This window comes from Pagrus major, chromosome 17 (assembly GCF_040436345.1).
Source record: "Pagrus major chromosome 17, Pma_NU_1.0".
Taxonomy (NCBI): Eukaryota; Metazoa; Chordata; class Actinopteri; order Spariformes; family Sparidae; genus Pagrus; species Pagrus major.
Window position 1 is genome coordinate 20,141,171 of NC_133231.1, and position 21,871 is coordinate 20,163,041.

At 42.1% G+C, this 21,871-nt stretch overlaps 2 protein-coding genes across 2 annotated transcripts; both read left to right on the forward strand.

The window, feature by feature from the left end:
* Positions 1–1,248: 1,248 nt before the first annotated feature.
* opn9 (opsin 9) lies at positions 1,249–7,599 on the forward strand. Its single transcript, XM_073484632.1, has 8 exons — positions 1,249–1,369; positions 2,102–2,252; positions 2,411–2,550; positions 2,893–3,031; positions 3,117–3,231; positions 4,881–4,961; positions 5,032–5,542; positions 7,481–7,599. Exons 1-8 carry the CDS (start codon positions 1,249–1,251, stop codon positions 7,597–7,599), a joined length of 1,377 nt encoding a protein of 458 aa, XP_073340733.1.
* Positions 7,437–19,869, forward strand: iffo1b (intermediate filament family orphan 1b). Its single transcript, XM_073485616.1, has 9 exons — positions 7,437–8,692; positions 13,539–13,599; positions 14,582–14,677; positions 16,293–16,433; positions 16,529–16,713; positions 16,820–16,946; positions 18,177–18,269; positions 18,858–18,988; positions 19,588–19,869. Exons 1-9 carry the CDS (start codon positions 7,749–7,751, stop codon positions 19,670–19,672), a joined length of 1,863 nt encoding a protein of 620 aa, XP_073341717.1. The 5' UTR covers positions 7,437–7,748; the 3' UTR covers positions 19,673–19,869.
* The last annotated feature ends 2,002 nt before the right edge of the window (positions 19,870–21,871 follow it).

Here is a 21,871-nt window from a genome sequence, read left to right on the forward strand (position 1 = left end):
TGCCTGAAGTGCATTTCACCGCACATTATATTGGTAAGCTCAGTGCATGTTATTGATTGATTGATTGATTGATTCAGATCCCCAGTAGCCCCTACCAAGGTAGAATCTATATCTCCTTCTTCTCCACACCAGTAGAAACATCACATCATAATATGAAACAATTTAAAAGCACAAGGGAACAAAACAAACGAGCTACAAAAAAAAAAAAAAAAAAAAAAAAATCGCAACAGTAAAGCTACCTTGAACCTTGAACTTTGTAAATGATACACTCTTCTGATTCAGAAGTTTCCTGAGATATTACCAAAATATTTACAATCAGTGCAAAACTGTGAAGTGTCTGAAGGAATGTCAGTTTTTTATCATTAGAGATGCAAATTATGTTGCATCCAGAGAGGATCTGTCAGCCAGTAGAGGCAAGATGGCGTGACTGTTTGATCTGCATTCATTTACATTCATCTATGTAAATGTCAGCTGCTGATATCATCCATTACGTCATGATAATGCTTTGGCAGAGGAAACAAAAGCTAACTAGAAAGACAAGCTAAATAATCAAAAAAATGAAAGGGTAGGAGCGCTTCCTGGACTTAAATTCAGTTTGTTAGAGGTGCTCTTTGGACAGCGATAAATGTAGACATAAATATCATAAGAAAACTCTAAGACACTCTCTTTTAAAACATTAAAATATCTTTATGTAAGCTCTAACATGACCATACCAAGACAATAAAGGTATTTAAATACTTAAAAAGAGAGTGCCTTGGAGTTTTCTTGTGATTTTAAAGTCTAAAAGCTAAATAATGTGGAAAACTGAGGAGAGAGAAATGAGTAGCATGTGTTTGTTTGTTTTTAAGTTTATGTGCAATGCAGGGGTCAATGAGCAGTGATATAATATAAATATTATATAAATATTATATGAATATAATTTGTAAAGTGAATACGACTTTGAAAATATCCCACTGTCTCTCTCAGCCACTGTCTCCTGATCTTCTGCTCTACTGTTATTTCTGCCTGCACTTTAAAAGCAGAGGAGAGATTAGACTTGAATGAGCATTTCAGCGGAGACCACAGAGATCAGGACATGTTTGACAGAATAATTCCTCAGCTGCCTGACATTTCCGTCCTCATGAGTCATGACAAGTCTTTATCTATGCAGTATTTTTTTTATTATTCTCCTCTTTTTTTGAGCCTTCAGTGGCTCTTTGAGGCTGCCTCTCATCTCTGTATGCTGCTGTGGGTCGGTGCAGTACAGCCATGGGAGAGTCGGGCTCGCAGGGGGGCTCCTGGTTCGTCCCCTCATCCGTCCACCCGCTGTTCCTCTCCCAGCTGTCCCCTTCTGCAGACCTCGCCGTCGCTGCCTTCCTCACCTTCACGGGTAAGCAAGAGAATACTTTTACTAAATAATCTCTGGTTCATTTTTCTGAGGAGAGATGTTTTGAAGACACACTGAAATCTATGGTCAGGTTTCCCCAAAATACCAAATATATCAGGCCAGATTACATAAAGTGATAAAAAAAAGTTTTTGTTTAAAGGTGCACTGTGTAGTTTTGGGGAAGAAGTTTTAATCAGAAGACAAAGATCTTCACTGACTGAAATTATTTTAAATAAACAAACTCTCTTTGTTCTCATGACTGATTAAACTGAATAAACAAACTGACCTTAAAGGACAACACAATTCCATACCCTCTTACTTTTTGTTCTTTGCTCAACACAAAAGAACAAACTAGACGTTATCTCATTAACAGCAGGATGAAAACAGCTAACATCAAGCTGAACAAGAGAAAAATACTCTGACTCTCAAGCATCAACTTCACTGTTTGCTCTACACAACAAATCGGTGCAGAAGAACAGATGTTCTCCTGTCACAGCCAAACTTCAGCTCATTTGTGTCGGGCTTTCTCCGGGTTGGTTTGCTCCCTGTGGAGCAGCATGAGTGTTACAGTCGGAGAGCAGCTTGTTAGTGTGTGATTAAGAGGAAACTAAGTGGAAAACTGTGCATCGATCCACTCTGTGACCCACTTCATGTATTCATGTGCAACACATTTACAGACACTGTGAACTTCTGCTACATGTCCTTTTAATTTCCTCACTGTTACTCTCTCTGCAGGTGTCTTATCCGTGCTGGGAAACGGCACGGTGTTGTTAGTCTACTGCAGGAAAAGAAAGAAGCTCAGACCTCCAGAGCTCATGACCATCAACCTGGCTCTCTGTGATTTTGGCTTCAGCCTCTTGGGAGCACCATTTTTCATCATTTCCAGGTACAGAACACTTTTACATTTTTTATATTATGTTGTATCAACCAATAAGCAGCCAGGCCTGAATTTGTGGGGAGTTTAACACTAACAAGGGTTACATCAGCAGCCACTTGTCAGAGACAGAAGGTGATGATCCATTTAGCCTTCTCTCTCTCTGTCAGCCTGTGTCATGCCTGGGTGTTCGGGGAGGCTGGGTGCCTCTGGTACGGCATCCAGGGCTTTGTGTGTGGCATCGGCTCTCTGCTCACCACCTGTCTCATCTCTGTGGACCGCTGCCTGAAGATCTGCTGCTTAAGATATGGCAAGTCTGGCAACTTCTTCCAGCACAGACACAAGCTGAACAATCCACACAGGCATGACTGCACTCAAAATCCATCTGACTCTTCCTGAACAGATTTCTCTCTCCCTCTTCCTTGGCCTTCTTACACAACATACCTCTTTTGTTGTTGTTGTAATGATTTAAAGACTGATTTGAAAGCGGTTCCGTGCTTAAGTGACACTAAAGACCAATTAAACTTGCTGATGTTTCAAGAAAACGGAAAAGTGAAATGTCAAGAATTCCCTCAAGTGCACATTATGCTTACACCTTAACACACTGCTTGAATAGTTCATTAAGTGGTTTGCTTGTTTCTTGCCTCTCTAGGTCAATGGATTGAAAGGCGCCATGTGTCTCTGTCCATAGCTCTGGTGTGGATTTGCACATTGTTCTGGGCCTTGCTGCCTGCTTTTGGCTTTGGAAGTTATGGACCAGAACCTTATGGGACCAGCTGCACCATCAATTGGTAATCTCTCATTTCACTTTCAGTGCTGCTTGATGCACTACTGCTAGACATCTGTGTTGTTTCTGAATTGTACTCTTGATTCAAGGTGGAGAATGAGCTCGTCTCTAAATGACAGAATCTACATTTTCCTCATCCTGACTTTATGCTTCGGATTTCCAACCATCACCATCGTCACCTCGTATTTGGTCATCCTGCTGACGGTGAGGACAACAAAATGGTGGATGTGTGAGCTGTGTGTGTATATTATGTAATTATTTTTGTTTTAATGCATTAGTCAGCAGACAGCAGTGGATGCCACTACCTCCTCAGGGACCCAGGGGATTACCAAATGAGCACAGTGTGAAAAAGCTCTATTAGCCCTGATGCTCAGGGGCCCCAAAGGACCTTCATTCATTATGTGTCAATTGGTTTGTGGTAATTATATCATTTGTAGATTTCTTTGAGAATATCAAACCTAAAGCAATGTTAGAACCACTGACTGTATGAAATATGTCTTACACCTGCATTCTTTCTAATGGCCAGCAGAGGCCGACTCCACTCGTTTCAAAAATAAGTCTGTTTGTATGTAAGCTCATAAGAAAATGACCTTTTTTCCTTACTTGATTTATTACCTCAGTCAACTGTTTCCTAATGAGCTGCTGGTATCAATAACAAGTTTCAAGTCTTCTTCAATACAGCATGATGTCCATGCTGTAAATTATAATCCCTCCGTCTGCTGAGAGCAGACATGGTGGATCCGATGCAGGAGAGGGCAGGCAGGCGGGCAAATCAGTGGATGTTTTATTAAAGATAACAGTGGAAGGGACGTGACTGGACTTAGGCTGTTAACAGCTCCTGTCAGTCTGCTTTAAAGAGCAGAAGAGCAGGCTGCTGAGCTGGGAGCAGGAGCAGGAGGAGCAGGAGCAGGAGGAGGATTTGTTGGCGTGTGTTGGCTGCAGTGGTTGGGGGGGGGGGCCTGTAAACTGACCAGCGAGTCAGTTAGTACACAGTTGATTTCTCATGTAAAATATTCTCAGATGTCTAAGTTAAATAAATAAAATAAAATAAATCTGAAAATTATAAATACAACTCCAGAGTGGTGCTTGAACTGTCTGCCTTGGAGCCCGCCATCGGAACAGACGCAATGCATTCTGGGGCGGTTAGGTAAATACAGTAAGCAGTAAGACTGAAATGACAGGACCATGACACACATTTGGAGTAAACCAGACAAAAGGCAGGCTATGCTTTAGGGCGAGGCTACCTTGTGATTGACAAGTCACTACCACGGCATGCCCTCGGGTTCTCAATCAGATCCAATCAGTATCCTCCCTGTCTTGTCCAAATGTGGTCACTTCTGGCTCCAAAAATCAAGACGCATAAAATAAACAATAGAGGAGAACTACAAAAGAATAATGGCCTGCAAGTGTCAAAGCAATCACAGTAATATAACAGATCTGTCTGACACGAAGATTAAAGGATAATAAACCATCAGCTGACTGGGATTTCCTACACTATCGAAACAAAGCAAACAAAAGTAAAGGCAAACACCCTTCTACTAAAAAATAGTTGACATTGTCATGTTGAGATGTGTTTGCTGTATGTAAAATAAGTACAAGCTGCTAAATAATACAATAAAAGCTCACAACTTGCGTAACAGCAGTGGAATCAGGAATCCTGGAAACAACAATGTCCAGTATGCCATCAGAAGAGTTTAAAATAAGCTATAATTAGAGAAATGAGAAATTCTTCACATGCATATGTTAAAATATGTATATGAGTGTTTTATATATGTTGTCCTCTGAGAAATAAAGTGCTTGTAAATTGTGGTATAATCACAAAAAGCAGCGTTAACGGTTGCTTCTGTTTCCAGGTCTACAAATCTAATCGAACTCTGGCATCTATCTCGTCCTCCTCTGTCAGTCACACCAGCAAAGACCTGAGACTTACAAAGGTAAACCCTAGTGAGGATGATTTCTTTGATAAACATCCTGCAGGAAAAATAAACTGTGTCTTTATTTCAGATGGCTGCTGTGGTGTGCAGCACCTTCCTCCTGGCCTGGCTGCCCTATGCTACTGTGTCTCTGATCTCTGCACTCATGCCCAGAGACGACCAAGAGGCCGGCAGCACTTTACAGACTGTGGTGGAGGAGTCAACTGCCGTGGCCTCGAGCTCTCTAAACGCTCCAAAGATCCTGGACATCCCCTCATTGCTCAACTGGACCGTTACAGAAGGTTACAGACAGATTTACACTCCTGAGAACAAGTGGAGTGAAGTGAACAACACCAGTTCAGTCTCCATCACCTCCACCCCGAGCAAACACGCTGAGCCAATGACCAAGAGCCCCCAGCTGTTCTCCGCTCTTCCACCTGTTGTCACCTTGATCCCTGCGATGTTTGCCAAGTCCCACTCTATGATCAACCCTTTAATCTACCAGATCATGAACCAGGAATTCAGGGATGACGTCTATGCGATGGTGTTTGGCCAAGCAGAGAGGGGGCGAGTGCAGGCGAGAAGGGATAGTTTATATGAAAGTAAGCAACATCACTGTTTCCTGAGGTTGTTGTCTTTAAAAGGAAAGTTTTTGTTTTGTTGTCTTGAGTCTCTTTTTCTTCTCTTTTCTTTAAGGGAGCATCAGTCTCTCCTACTGCCAGAGCTGGAGGAGGAACAGGAGCCACCCCATGCCCTCGTCTATGGAAAGAAAAAATAGAAGTCTGAAAAAACAGAAGACTCGACGGAGCAGTGGGGAAACAGACTCCTGTCCAGATAATGCTACTAGATAATAGATATGTTGATGAAGGTTCTCAGTCATCCAGGTCATGGTAATTGTAAGTGCTGTATCGTAGGCAACTGGATGTGTTTCAGTTTCTTGAATACATTAAGTAACCTTCTTTAAGCGCAAGTTTTCTGAGCAACAATTAAAAATAATTATTTCTTCTACTCAAACAAAACAATTGTCTTTCTTTTCTTTTTGTTTTGTCATTCATATTTAAAAGCTTCCCCTTCCGATTTGCCCCAGGGAACTGTGTTTCAGAAAAACTTTGTATGGTAGTGAGACAAGTCATTTTTTGATCCCACTTGGATTGTGTCATGAATCACACATATGATGTTTGTCAATTTAAAAGATAATTTTCCAAGTCAAAAAAGTCGCATTTTGTAGTAATTAAAGTGAAATACCATCTAGTTTTGTGTGAAACCGCTCAGTGAACTACATCGTCTGGCTCAACACACAACCCCAACACCAACATGGCCGCCAGCTCGGTACAGAAAAGGTACCAAAAAAGGTGAAAATCTCAATAAATCTGGTCATATTGACACCTGGAGTTATGTAAAAGGGTACTTTGTCAGTTCTGTGAGCTGCTAATATATAGGACCAGCTCTACAATGTTTAAGTTACGGGTTTAAGTGACCGTTTAACAAGACGACAACGCTAATGCGGCAGTTACACTGGCTGTGTAGTCTTTATAATTATGTATTTTCAGTCTTATGTTCCATTAGTTTTATGACAAACTGACTGTCTGGACTTGGGAAATTATCTTAAATTGTCAAACATCATATGTGTGATTCATGGCACAACATGCAGGATTGAAAATTTGTCTCTCTACATTCACCACCATATAATTATTTTCCGAAATAAGGTCCCATGGAGCTAACTGGAGGGAGCATGACTTCGGCTCTCTCCAGTTTCTTGGAACATAACATCTCATTCAAACAGAAAGTTGTCGTTTTTTACACGTTGGTTTGTGTATTAACTTTTAAAAAAAATGCTATATAACATCTTAACTGTCTTTTTAAATCAAAACTTCAGATTTCTTAACAGCCTGTGGTCTTTTTTTTATTGGTTCAACTGTCACTGGTCTGAAAACGTTTGAGAAAACACTGATCTAGATGGATGAATAGCACTGCAGATAAGATGAAAACAAGCCTGTATATTTGTCCCTATAAGAAGCTGAAAAAAGGACATTTCTTACATTAATGCTTGAAAAATGACTGAAACAGTAATGAAATGACTAATCACAGCTCCAATTATCATGTCAGTTGATATTAACTTCCAATAATCAGATGATCACAAACAGTGAGAGTGAGGCCTGCTGGCTCTGGGCTCCTGTGTTTTGGGGCAGCTGCCTGATTAATAACCTAATCAAACCTTGGGTTCAACCCATTTTTTTTAACGTGGTTTATTAAGCTTTTGAAGATTGTATTCTAGTTTGTGTTTATCACTCATGTCTGGCCCCTATTTCTCCATGAAGTCCAGCCCTGATGAGTGTCCACAGAAAACAAAGAGTTAACGGATCAGCGCGCCTCTGGTCGGGTGTTTACGGTAGCTGCTCTCTTCCAATCCCGCAGCTCTCCTCCTGCCTGCGGTCACATCTTGTTGCCAGAACTTCAGTGACGCGGTGACACTGGATTTCATTGTTATTCATTCACGCTCTGCGTCTTTTTTCTTCGTTAAATCGCGTTTGTTTTTGCAGAGCATCTGACCGAGGCTCCGGTCCCGTGTTGCTCTCCCCGCTCGCAGCCCGTCTGGAGCCGCTTCTTGGTGTTTAGTTTGCGGACGGTGAAGGATCACGGATCCACCAGCCGACGTTAAGACCGCTCAGCTTTAAGGATAAAGATTCTTATTTAGAGGCGGTTATATAAGCAGGTAAATACTGGCTTCTTCTGTGCGCACGGCGTTGGTTTAACAGCTATTTATTATTCATTCAGTCATTTGGAGCAAGATAATTCCCGTCCGTGTTCATGCCAGATCTGCAGCGCTTTAGTTTTCCATACCATAGCATGAATCCTTTGTTGGGGGCCAATACGCATCTCCAACAGCATCCGCAGCAGAGCCACACTCCCGGACACCCAGACTCGCCCTCAGGCCTCCTCCCCGACGCCCTTTTCGGTGCCGACCCGGCGTCTTTCCTCCTGGGTGAGCAGCCTGACTCCGGGCCTGATCAGCCGGGGCCTGACTTCACCGCACCCTCCCAGACGTCACCTTATCTCCACCCCAGCAGCCACTACCAGCCCCGCGTTGTGCCGCATCCCCCCGCAGCCATGGCTCTCAGAAACGACCTGGGATCCAACATCAGCGTCCTGAAAACCCTCAACCTGAGGTTCAGATGCTTTTTGGCGAAAGTGCACGAGTTAGAGCGCAGGAATAAGATTTTAGAGAAGCAGCTGCAACAGGCGCTGGATGCCAACAAGGGCTGTCAGGGTGGATGCTGTGAGACCCAGGAGACAGGTGTGCAGACAGGATTTGTGGGGACCATACCGCTCAGGCCTGGCTCCCTCCCTTTCCACAACACCAACAACTCAGCCAGGAGGCCTACAACACTGTTCCCACCTGCAGCCGAAAACTCCAGCTCAACCCAAACAAACACCTGTAACCCATCCATCACCATCAGCCAGTCCTCTCCCTGTGTGGACTCCCCTGGCTCGGCCCCTAGATCTGCCCTCAACGCCACCACAGCCCAGGGGACCTCCACCAACCCTCCTCCACGCTTCCTCCCAGGCACCATCTGGTCCTACAACCACACCCGCAAGTTTGGCGCCGGTGCGGAGCGTCTGACCAGCCCAGGAGTGTCCTGGATGCACCCTGATGGAGTCGGGGTCCAGATTGACACCATCACCCCTGAGATTAGAGCGCTGTACAACGTCCTGGCCAAAGTGAAGAGGGAGAGAGACGAGTACAAACGCAGGTAAATGGAGTGAAAGCCTTTTATTACGCTTGTAACAGGCCTGCAGGGCACATGTAGCTTTCTTAAGTGTGTGTAATGTTCTACTTTGGAGCCGTAAAGCAGCTGCAGCCCAGCTGTCTCCACCCCAAGCAGAGTCAGCACAAAGCCGCTCCATCCAACCATCCATCCATCACCTCCAGCCTGACCCTGCATCCACTTCATGGCTGACCACCGAGGCAGGTGCTGCTGCTAGAAATAAAAAAAATAAAAAACCCACCTGTCATGAGCTAAATATAAAGAAGAATGAAGGTCAGAGCTTAAAAGAGAGGTGTGAAGATCAGTCTGTGGCACAAATGTTCACTTCAAAGCTCCATGACTCACCCATGGGTGGCTTAGTTACAGGAATATTAGGGAAAATCCACACAAACAGAGTTCATGATGATTAAGCAGCAGGTTTTTATCTTGTGAAACTGGACAAGATGAGAGAGGTACTGATGATGTCATCTAAAGACAAATCCAGGAGTTGGTCCAGACAGGCCTCTTATTGAAACAAACCTCTGGTGCTTTAACTGTAGATCTGATGCGTTTTCACCTATTAGCTATTTGATAACTGATTAATCGGTTTGAGTAATTTTTTAAAGAAAAATATATATTTAAGTTATGTTGTCTGGTTTCTTTACTCCTCTATCACAGTAAACTGAATATGTTTGGGTTGTGGACGAAACAAGACGTGAGGACGTCACATCGATCGACATCTTCTGACCAAACAATTAACAGATTAATCAGGAAAATAGACTTCAGATTAACTGACAATGAAACTAACTGTTAGCTGCAACCCAATTTAACAGCACCAAGAGTGATTTTACTGGGACATTTGTGATTCACAGCCTTAAAACTTAAGCTGGATCTCGAGCTGGGATGATTAGATGGAGCTATTTTTGTAATAGATTAATTGTTTCCGTCTTGTAAGTAAGTAAGATTATTCTGTTTTTTTTTCCTTTTATTAACAAACACATCATATAACTCACCAAAGAACCGACAAAAACGATAAACACAACACCAAAACTGCACTAAAACAATGCCAAACACAGAGAGAGACAGAGAGAGAGAGAGAGAGAGAACTAAACAGAATATAATAATCTCTTTTACTTAAAGGATAACTCATTAAAGTGTGTTTCCAGGTCTTGGGGTCTTAAATTGCCTCCAGTGATGTCACTCAGTGGCTAAGTTGCATTGTGGGTAATGTAGAAGGCAGGGTGCATCGCACTCCTATAACACTGTTGGACTCATTAAGGACAACCAGAGATATCTTCTTCTTTTTTTAAATCTAGGCATTCTTCTTCTTTCTTATCCTTCCAGAATAAAGTGATATTTAATAAACATTCTAACTTGATAAATGTGAAAGTGTTGTTCTGATTCATTTTGGAAGAAAATGAGCAATTTGATGACATCACTCTCAGGTCTGGGACACTCTGAGGGGCATTTCATACTTTTTTAATGACATTTTATAGAAAAAACAGTTTATTCATAACGAAAACAACCGATCATTGCTCCCTGTGGACCTTGTAACATCTCAAACAGAACTTCCCTGAACACACAGTCACTTCTTATTTATCATCATTGTACCATTTTACAACAGTGTGTCACCCGATGACATCACCAGTTTAAATGTGATTTCCAGGAGACGGCTGATCACTTTTCAGCACAAGGTGAGCTCTCTTTCTTGGAGAAATCAGCCCACGTCTAGTCGACTTATCGTGAATTTGGTTACGTGTTATGTGCCCTGCGTGAGCTCCAGTAGCCTCCATGTTCCAGCACATTCATCACCGAATTCCCTCATGTTAGGTCCAAATGAGCAGCCATGCATTCTTCACAGAGGAGATACCGACCGCAGCACAGTGGGCTCTTTGTGAACAAACTGCCCAGGAGTGTGTGACACCAGACAAGTGATGTAACCGTACGTAGAGACTCAAGAGTGGATGGTTTTTACTGACTTCTTGTCCAGAAAGTTGACATTTTTGTTTTGGTTTGTTTTTGTTTATCCCACTCGGTGTTCAATCTGTTCAGCCTTCTGTTCGGACTCTGGGCTGTTCCTCAGCCAATGTGAGCTGACTGTAGGTGTCAGTTTACCTCGGTACAATGGGGACATTTAAGTCTGTTCCTTCCAGTGAAACTCGCTCGTTTAGATTCATGACCATTACTGATGCAGTCAGATATTTACAACAGATCTCAATTCAATAATGAAATGCTTTTTGTTGCCCCTGTGAGTCATTTTCAATCTTTTTGAGGACTTTATAACCACCTATGTATCCCATTTGTTTTTAAAGATTTTGGTGCTTTTTCCGTCTTTAGTCAATCTTTTTTTTTTTTACCCTCTTCCAGCTCTTCTTAACCCTCCTTCTGCCCCCTCATTCCTTCCACTCTGCCCACCACAGTTTCACCTTCTCTTTCGCACAGAAACCTCACACGCTGAGCACTTCCTCTCCCCCTTTCTTCCCACTGCGCACCCCCCTCTCCCCTCTCCCCTCTCCACGCTGTATCTGCAATGCAGCATGCACTGCAAGCTGTAACGGCCGGACGGGGGCTTGGCTTGCAGAAGGAAGCACTTCTCTGCTTTCTGCACGCTCTCACCTTACCGATCAAACACACCTCCTCTACGACAACAACAACTCCTGCTTCATGACTCAGTTTCTTTCAGATTTAGTATTCCCTATAGGTGTAGACGTGCCGCAGCATTCTGCATTTCAAACAGCATTTATATAAGAAGCTACAGACTCTGCAGTGAGTGGATGTCCCCCCCCCCCGGACACGTGTGTTGTATGAAGTCACATGCAGGATCGGTGCTCAGGCTTTTAGATGTATTAAAGCTCAGATTCATGCACACAATTCATCAAACCAGCGATTCATTAGGGAGTGAATAAGCAAATCACTCACTGACTCAGTCACACTTTTCCCATTTACACCTGATTGTTTCATGCAACTTGCAAACTGCATTTACATTTTAATGTTAGATCGAGAGGCAATCAGCCAGATTGAAATCCAGTTGCAATTTTTGTGCATATAAAATGATAATCTAGCACTTGATTGTCAGCCTCTTGTGCTTGTGTCATTCCTCAACTTGCATTTGGTGTTGACTGATGCAGAAATGCAGTTTTATAGGGTGGTTTTAAAGGTGCCATATGGAGTTTTCTCGTAAACAACAAAAGTTATGTTAACATTCAGTGTTACTCACCAAAATGCCTTGTGTGTGTCGAGCATTGTTATCTGGGGATGGGAATTAATACAATTTTATTGATATCAATGCCATTATCGATTCTGCTTATAGGTCTGATTCTTTATAGATTCCCTGACTGCTTTCTGATCCATTTTTTTCGAGCTGGCTGTAGCAACAGTCATTATTTATTATTATTATGTCCACACTTAACTGGGTACTTATTAAAAATAAAGCTTTTTCTATTGGTTATCTATCTAGTTTAGGTTTTTTTAGTCAAAGAAAAAATCTGCGAAGCCTTCCTGCATGGCACTGATGTTATTATTACATAGGACATTTACCCTCAGTAACAGACATGCTGCTTAGTTGGGAAGTAGTGCCACTCATGCGTAGAGTGTAGAGATACATAGCATTGCTGTGGTGCCCCAGGAGCTCAACATGTAGAGCGTGCACCCCAGAGGCTGTGTCCTGGGTGCAGCAGCTCAGGTCGATCCCAGCCTGTGGCCCTTTGCTAGATGTCTTCTCTCTCTCTCTCCTCGTTTCCTGTTGCTCTTCGCCTGTCCTGTCAAATAAAGCCACGAAAACTACATGCAGACATTCCTGGAATTTAGGCTGTGTAGACCGATGTTTCAGCACATTGCTGGTATTTCCACCCTGGCTTGAAATTACCATTTCACAAAAAATTACAACAAGCACTGTTGTCATCTTTCTTGGTGAAATGAAGCCACGATTTGCACCATTTCTTCCTCTACGTCATGACTCCTCCTTGTTGTTTCCACCAAGGTAGACGCATGAGTGTGATGTCATTGTTTTGCAATGCACAGCTGTCAGAAAAACCTGCCAGCATCAATACAAGGAATTGGTAAGCTCAGAGGCGTATGATTCTGATGGATCAGAGAGTTTGGAACCGGGCCTCAACAGTTCTGTTTCTTGGTTTCCATCCCTCTTTACAACCATGTTTACTTGCTGTCTTCCGTGTCTGTGCTGGTTCATTGCTGCATTTCTTGGTGTGTTAGCACCAGGTGTAGATCAGTGGAATAGTGTGAAACCATGACACCTCACACATAGAAACACAGCGCCATAGCACTACTTGAACTTTTAAGTGCATTAAGTGTCCAGTCAGATATGTTTTATGTTAGTAGTAGATGCCATTTTCATAAATGGAGCTAGACAGATAGCAGCTTATTGTTGTTTCTATTTCAGCAGATGTACAGAAATGCTAAATTACGTTTGAGGTCATTTAGGAACAATGTCACCATTACATAGTCTGTCAAAGGTTACAGCTTCATACATCTATTTCTATAATCTGTCTGCTTTTTGGAGAATCCTGAACGCCAGCGTCATGTGATGATATGTGTTGGGAGGAGATTGTCACATTGTGGTGGTTTGGCAAGACAGATCCACTTAAAGTTGTATAAAATCTGGCTAGAATGATTTTAGCCTTTTTTTTTACCTTTAACACCTCTGAAGTAGTTCAGTCATGGGTCCATTTATACCTGCCCGTGACCTTGTGCACATGGGGCCAAATACACAGTCACATATTTATATGTACACAATAATGGATGTAACCCATGGCCTGTATGTTCTCTGTCTCTCTGTTTACATTAAGATAAACACTAAAAGATTGTTTTCTCATTTTATCCGTGTGTCTCTCAGATGGGAAGAAGAATACACTATGAGGATGGATCTGCAACAGAAAATTGCCGACCTACAGGAGGTAACATTATGCAAATCTTTGTGTGTGTGTGTGTGTGTGTGTGTGTGGGTACACATGGCAGGAGATCAACAATGCAGTGTGTCTTAATCGAAGTGTCTTATGTCCTCATATTTGTTTGACAGCTTTGACATCAGCATGACTCATTAAGACAACCAAAATAAATTGTAAGTGGTGACAGCGAGCTACCAGGCGTGTTTTCTGGTCAGTGGTTAAATATCTTAGATGTTTAGTTCTCAATAAACTGATGAGCTGGTTTAAATAGAGTATAGTGCAGCTGCAAGAGGCGGTAAGCTCTCACTCTGAAGGCACTGATCATCTCCTTTCTGCAACATCTATCATTGTTACATTGGTTCAAGTCCTGACTCATTCAAAGCTGCTGCACTCTTTTATAATTGGTTTTCTGTTTGTCTTTGACCACTGACCAGCAACTCATTAAAGTGCATGAACTCGTCTCATTTAAAAGTTGCAGAAATCTTCTATTCTGAATAAAATAGAGCTTTGTTTTTTATCTGACACCTGCTGTTATATTTGTGCTTCCTTCCAACAAATGTTTTGTTGATTTCCTGTGTGGGTGGGTAGGTGTGTGCACGTGTTTATGTACTTGTGAGTTCGAGTGCACATTTATCATTGCCAGGAATCTGCACCTGACCCTGTTTTGCCTGCAGCACCACATTGACATGAGACCACAAGCAGCAAACCACCAGCTGAAACTTGAAAAAGCCGGACCTGACTTGCAGCACATACTGTATGAATAAGTCATCAGGGAGAAGGGAGAATTATGATGCCATCAGTCAAATCTGCAGCTCCCCTGAGAAGATTATGCATTTAGGATTTACGATGTTTTTGTGCGGTTTGCCGACGTAGGCTAATATCCAGTAAAGTCAAGTGATGTGTCAGGCCCGCTCTGTGTGTGTATGTGGGCATGTTTGCACTTACATGTACTGTTTATGTGTGGTCTTCATGGCTTTCTTTATGTGTGCAGGACCTGCAGGAGAGTGAAGGCTGTCAGGACGAGCTGGCTCTCAGAGTTCAGCATCTGAAGGCAGAGCTGGTTCTCTTCAAAGGCCTCATGAGCAATGTGAGCCTAGCATTCAACTCTTTAAATCAATAAAGTAAAATGATATTATTATGTATTACTAAGTTACTAAGAGACCCTGTATAAAAGCTGTATAAGTTGAAACCATAATGAGTCATGTTTTAAGTGTCAGTAATAATCCATTAACTTTGGGTTGCCAGGTTTGTTGCCAGTGGAAAGAGATCTCTGGGAGGTGTTTATCCTCCTCCAGCTTGTCTTTTTAGCTAGACCTTTACGAGGAGGACCCCTCCAACGCTTTGACCAACTGACTAATGGGTACAAAAGGTTTTGGAATCGGTCCAGTAGATGACCTCAGCCCACAGCTGTGACACTGGCTGCAACATTACCTTTGAGGTCCACTAAAAGTGCTTGTTTTTTGCCCCTGACCTGCTCAGATTGTTATTATAAGTGTTTGATAATGCTGAGGAAAAAATGGAGAGAAACAGTAATTTTATTATCGTAAACCATTCAACAACATTAACATTAAAATTAAGATAAAGTTGGTTTGGTTGATTTAAACCCATAGTCCACCAAGTTAGATGGGAAAATATTATGGCTCTACACACTTGTGTTTTCCCCCCACTGCTACAGTGATGTCTGCCCTCCCTCTTGCTCCTTTCCCGATATTCTTACATCTAATGTGGTGAATTAAGGGTTTAATTTGACCAAACCAGAGTTGGTGATGTTGTCGGAACAGTGGAAAGTGGAACCTGCTGAGTTTAAATGAAGTCTGTTTTATGGTGATAAGATTAATGCGTCTGTAAATGGAGTCTGGTGGATTTGGCGAGATCAGCATAGTGTCTCTTTCTGGTTAAATGAAGAGGATTTTACTCTTGAATAAAAAGGTTAATCTTTGTGGGGCGGTGTTTAGCTCAGTTGGTTGAGCACCCGCCCCATGTGTTGAGGCTACAGTCCTCACTGCAGGCGGCCCCGGTTCGAATCCCGCATCGAGCGGCCCTATCCTGCGTGTCATTCCCCCCCTCTCTGCCTCCCATTTCCTGTCACTCTCTATATACTGTCCTATCCATTAAAGGCATAAAAAAGCCCCAAAAAAATATACTTAAAAAAGGTTAATCTTTGTGAGGATTCCATAATGTTGTCAGACACTTCACAACAACAATGCCGGTCTGTCAGCGGCAAAAACAGTCGCTTTCAGTGGACGTACTTTGATGAAAGTTGCAACTTCCAGCTGAGGTGATCTACTGGATCTACTGGATACAAACCTTTTTACCATTTGATACAGGGCTACAGAGCCCGTCAACTTATTATCAACTGATTCATATTTACACCTGCAGACTGGGTGGGTTATTAGAATAAGAAAGAAACCCAGACTTTACATGAAGTACCTACATTTATACCTGCATTACTATCAAATAGAAACATATGTATATTATAGAAATACAAGGTCATGCTGGAGGAAGAAATCAATCAACCAGAGAGTTTTTACAACCCAAAAGTTATTCTTCTTCATTTAATTTCTTCATTGATCTAAAAATCTGTGATTTTTTGGCTTTTATACAGCTGTAGATAGAAGTATTTTCTAGAAAGTTTTCCCTAGGAAGGTTTTTTAGGTTTTCCCTTTCTCTGTCTCATCTGGTTCCCTCCATCCTCTCTGTAGAACTTATCAGAGTTGGACAGTAAGATCCAGGAGAAAGCCATGAAGGTCGACATGGACATCTGCCGCAGGATCGATATCACCGCTCGTCTCTGTGACGTCGCTCAGCAGAGGAACTGCGAAGATGTGATCCAGATGTACCAGGTACCAGGAAGTTAATTTATCAAATCCACTTACTGTGAAGGTTTGTGCTGTATATGTTGATATCGTTGGTCTGAATCCTGAATATTTCCCTGCAGGTTCCAAACAACCAATCTCCCCTGAACTGCCACCGGAAACAAACGCCCCTGTCCTTGAACGGCAGCGATTGTGACAAAACAGTCAGCGCCTCTGAGAGTGACGGGGGCGTGGTCAAAGACGAAGAGCACTGCAGTTCATCGGCCAATCAGATCAATGAGGAGATGCAGAGGATGCTGAACCAACTGTGAGTGGTCTGAGTTTGCGATACGATGAGTGTAATGTCAGTGTCCTTCAGTCCTGCACTTTGGCTAATTATATTTCAATGTGCGTATGTCTGTTTTTATTTTAAGGCGTGAATGTGAGTTTGAGGATGATTGTGACAGTCTGGCCTGGGAGGAAACTGAGGAGACGCTGCTTCTTTGGGAAGACTTCCCAGGATGCACTTTACCTCCTGACCCCACCCACCCACCAGGAGAGGTAGGCTGCGGTAACATAACTCACTCCAATGAGACCTCTGAGCTCTGGTTTTACCCCCAGTATGTAATTTCTGTCATGAGAGAGAAGACTTGATGATGTCTTGAAGTAGCGTGGGATCATGGGAGTTGTTGTCTGCACTGTTGGACATCTGCGTTTGCCAATGAAAATCTATCTGCCATGAAATTTTCACAAATGACGTCATGTTTTAAAGTTTCATGTTACATTTAGCCCTGTTGCTGACTTCCTTCGTCACTCACTCTCTGACACATCAAGACAAGCGTTACCTTGAATAAAACATTCACTCTGGGTTTGATCATTGTAGGAAACACGTGGGATGATTTGAGTACAAAACCAAAAAAAAAATAACAAAGATCTAGTTGTTTTAGACATTTTAATGTGGTAATGTTACACGTCTTTCTACTATAAATGAACAGCAACATCTAGACAAGTCATGCAATCCAATACAACAGCTGCAACATATTTGAACTTTATGGAGCTTATCCCCATGCGATCACATGAGGAGGTGCATTGCTCCCCTCTGGTATGATAACCTAGCAGCCCGGTCTGTTATCAGTGATCATAATGTTGAGAATTGGGTTTTAAATTTTCGATTTTGATCTTTCAAGAAAGAATTGCGATTCATCAAGAATCGTTTTATCTCCCACCCCTAATGTCTGGCTTACAGATGCAGTGGATGTCTGACTCAGTCAGTGTGTGTAATTCTCAGGGAGGACGACGCTGAGAAAGCAGAATCAGTCTGTGCACTTTTTCACTCGTCATCCTACAGATGGCTGCATGCGTGTTGATATTGTTGGTTCAGATTTCAAAAAAGCTTTTAAAGTTCTGACGTCATGAGAGTTGATGTCCATTGGAATCCACTGACCTTCACAGCTCCACTGTGGCAAGGCCATTTGAGGACAGAACACCACCACACACACACACACACACACACACACACACACACTGAGACAGATGCTTGTATTGGTGTACAGTGTGTTTGTTTCCAAGAAATGCATGTAGGTGTTTGTTTTCATTCACCGGCTGTGTGGTGTCCGAACAGTCTGCAGGGTGGAGCTGCATTAGTCAGTGAAATCTGAGCTGATGGAGCATAAAACCAGCTGTGCTTTAATGATTAGCACACAAACTCATTTCTGTTTACTGCACAATGCTTCTACATTTTGTCACATGTATGTCCACCTCCACACACACTCAAAATCTCTTTCTCTCCAGCAGGAGGACTGTCTGGAACAGGTGATTAATGACACTGAATGTCTTTTCAAGTCCCGAGAGAAGGAATACCAAGAGACAATTGACCAGATTGAGGTCAGACACTTGCTCCGTATTTCTAAATTACAAATAGTTACAATAGTACTGTCAGCTTTTTTTTTTATCATGTCCTTTGCATTGTGCATTGAGCTCAAGAGCTTTTCTTCTGGCTTATAAATGCGCCTAAGGCTTTTGCAGTGCTCTGTTGCCTGCAAATTTAAGCCATGGCTCAGCATTTAGTGTCACACAGTTCTTCTGTTTCTGTTTTTGATTTGTTCATCTTTAATGGTGAATCATGTTGCTTTGATACATTCCTGAATCAAGGCTCAAGAGCCCCGTTATACATCTGTCCTTCCTGTTTTCTTGTTAAATTGCATTGTAATGCACATTTTCTTTAGTTAAATATACATCTATTGATGCACTTAGACACATCATCAGTGATGGAACCTGGGGTCATTGGGTGTTTCGGGTCTTTCAACATCATACACCCTTACCCAATCTCTGACATGAGTCATTCAACATCTTGAGAAATTGTTCTTTCCGCAGACATAAAAGGCATGTGAAGCTTAACCGCAGATGTAAATAAACTTTTTCACGGAAAACAAACATTCCAAATATGTCTGACTGTGTGTTTTCGGACTCCAGCTGGAACTGGCCACAGCGAAGAGTGACATGAACCGACACCTGCACGAGTACATGGAGATGTGCTCCATGAAGAGAGGCCTGGATGTTCAGATGGAGACCTGCAGGAGACTCATCACACAGAGTGGAGACAGGTGACACTCACACACACTGGATTCAGTCTGTGTTATCTTTCTGCCAGTCCTGTCCCTCCATTTTGTTTCTTTAGCTAATGCTTTATTTTACAGGACCTTTAGTTTCCTACAGTAACACTTTAGTTTAAGTCCCATTATAGCACATTTAAGCAGTATTCAAACATTTACTAAATGGTCTACAACATGATACAATGTTGTTTTATACAGCTATGATTACATTTCTAAGTATTTATTAATGTACAATATTTATCAACAATAATTAAGTTCTCCTGTGAAGACATATTTTAACATATTATGATTACAAGTGTACTTTACTATACAGGCATTCATGGTCTGTTTCCACTCATGAGCGCTCACAGGAGGAGTTGTAGTTGTTGACAGCAGGATTCTCATGGGTCCTTGAAATCCTCGACAGATGGGAATTTGATTTTGATAGGCATTTGTTATTGAGAGTGCTTGAATTTATATTTTGTAATGCAAGTCTGCATGTGGGTTTCCTGCAGTTTTCTGCCATCGCTGCAACTCATAGTATGGCAGAAAACTGGCAGACTCACTTTTCTTTTTCCGGTACTATATAAAAATGTATTTCTTCATCATAGTAACCCTGCAGCACCTGCGTCCACTGACGACAGCGACCGCTCTTCAGCATCTCCACCATCTTCCTCGAGCGCCGTGAGATCTTGACACTTCCTCCCTCCGGCAGCAAAGGGGACGTGACCCCTGCTGACGTCCAGCTACAGTACCACACCATCGCAATACACACCTGTAACTATGGCAACACCATGTTTACATACAGACCTTTTCATTTACTGAGTCATGCTGTTTATTCTTCCTGCGGTCAGCTTTGGTCTGAGGAGACTTTGAGCATTTGAACTGTGATTGAGTAGCAGAGCTGATTTTTTGTCCTGACTCCTTCATGCAGATGTCACTGCCCTGCAGAGGGGAGAGCTCTTCTCGTAGTTGGACCTGTACTCTTGTGTTAGGTGCTTAAGAAAATGAATATTATAAATGATTGTCCTGTGAAGATTCAGAATGTTGCAGATCCTGAATTTATCATTGCTGTTCTTGTCTTGTTGTGTAGTGAGACAGTACTGTAGGATACAGGAAAACATAGTATGACTTTCACCCCACGCACAATAAAAAGAATAGTGGATAACTCTCAGCTAATCAAGCGAGGAACCTCATGTCCATTTCACACCTGATTATTTACCTTCTACCAGTAAACACAGAAAAAAAACAGAGCAGGATGGTCTGAGTTGTGCAACAAAGGTTGTCCTGGAGGTAATGAGTGTATGTCTGAGTATGATCAGCGAGTTTGGTATTAATAATGATGAGCGTGAGTCTTGAATGTCTAATAAGATGTCATGATTCAGCATTTTACTGCCTTACAGCTGCAGCTTCTGAGCTTGTGTGTGTACACTAACAGACTAAATCACAGGCAAACCTTAAACGCACAGTATGTTGCTGCAATGAAACCTAATGACCAAAAGTTTCATGACGTCGTGAAGTAGGATCGTGGGAGTTGTTGTGTTTATTATTATCCACCACTGCACTTGAAAATGATGTGACTGAGGCAGAAAAGTTCAAGGATGAGGGCATGTTTTAAAGTTTTACTCATGTTAGGTTTAGTCACCCTCGCCTACTTCCTTCCCCACCTCCCGCCATATCCTCTGGTGTTTCCCCGGTAGTTATAGCAACAGGCAACCAAATAAAATGCGCCGTACCTTGGATAAAATTATTATGGATTTCTCTGTTTGAACAATGTTGGGAATATAATGTAACACAAACGCAACTTAAAAAAAATATATCAAAGGTCTAGTCATTTTTAAACATTTTAATGAAAATGGAAATGTTACTTATATCTCTTGGTTATAAATAAATCATAACATCTTCGCTTTATTCAGCAAAGCAAAAAGTGGTCATTTTATTTTAAGAAACAACCAAATCTTTAGGTGTGTGTAAATGGGAGCAGCAGAGTTTTGCCTCATGCCTCCTCCTCCTTGCTAATATAAATTCGATATGATACTGAAAACAGTAAAAAGAAAGTGTGTTTTCTCTGATTTAGCTGCATCCAAACTAGAGTTTATGGGAGAAATCCACCAGTTCAACAGTTGAACCATCTTATCCACCGCTGAGGTACTTTGGAGCGCCTAGCTCAGTAAATGTTGCATTAAACCTATGAATGAATAAACATCACAATACAATCACTGCAGTTACAAAACATTTTAACAGTACTTACATTATTGGCTTTAAAAATCACCATAATTTTGGTGTCAGGCTTAGGAAAAGAGGAAACCAGACAGAGGCACCGACATCAATTTCTCAGTGGGAATTGTTGGAAATAAATTTGGACTGTAACTAAGTAGAAGCAGAAGCATTTTTAAGGAAAGTTAGAACCCCAACTAGGGAAACACCATTTATATCATATAACAAAAAACACATCAGAGATGCGTCGAACATCACAGATAAACAGTTTGAGGCACACAATATATACTGGACTGATAGATTATCTGCCGAAAATCAAACTATAGCTGATAAATAGAGCCGTTAATACAAAGCCAAGTTGCTTTCACTGACTTAAGCGCAGCATGTACACACTCCGATACAGTGGGTGTCAATATGCACCTTTTAAAGTTGGTTTCTGATTCACCAATAAACACACAAGAAGAACAACAACAAGCGCAGCACGTTGTTGTCGCACTCATGACATCAAACTGCAGCACCAGTCAAACATGTCATCGCCGGCATGCACGTTTTTTACGGTTTCGGAGGAAGACAGCATGATTGCAATTTGCAATAAATGTTCCGCAAAAGGTTTAGAGAGGAGGAAAAAAGACTATGTGTTTTAACATACATTATTAGAGCTATGGACAGGTTAGGAAA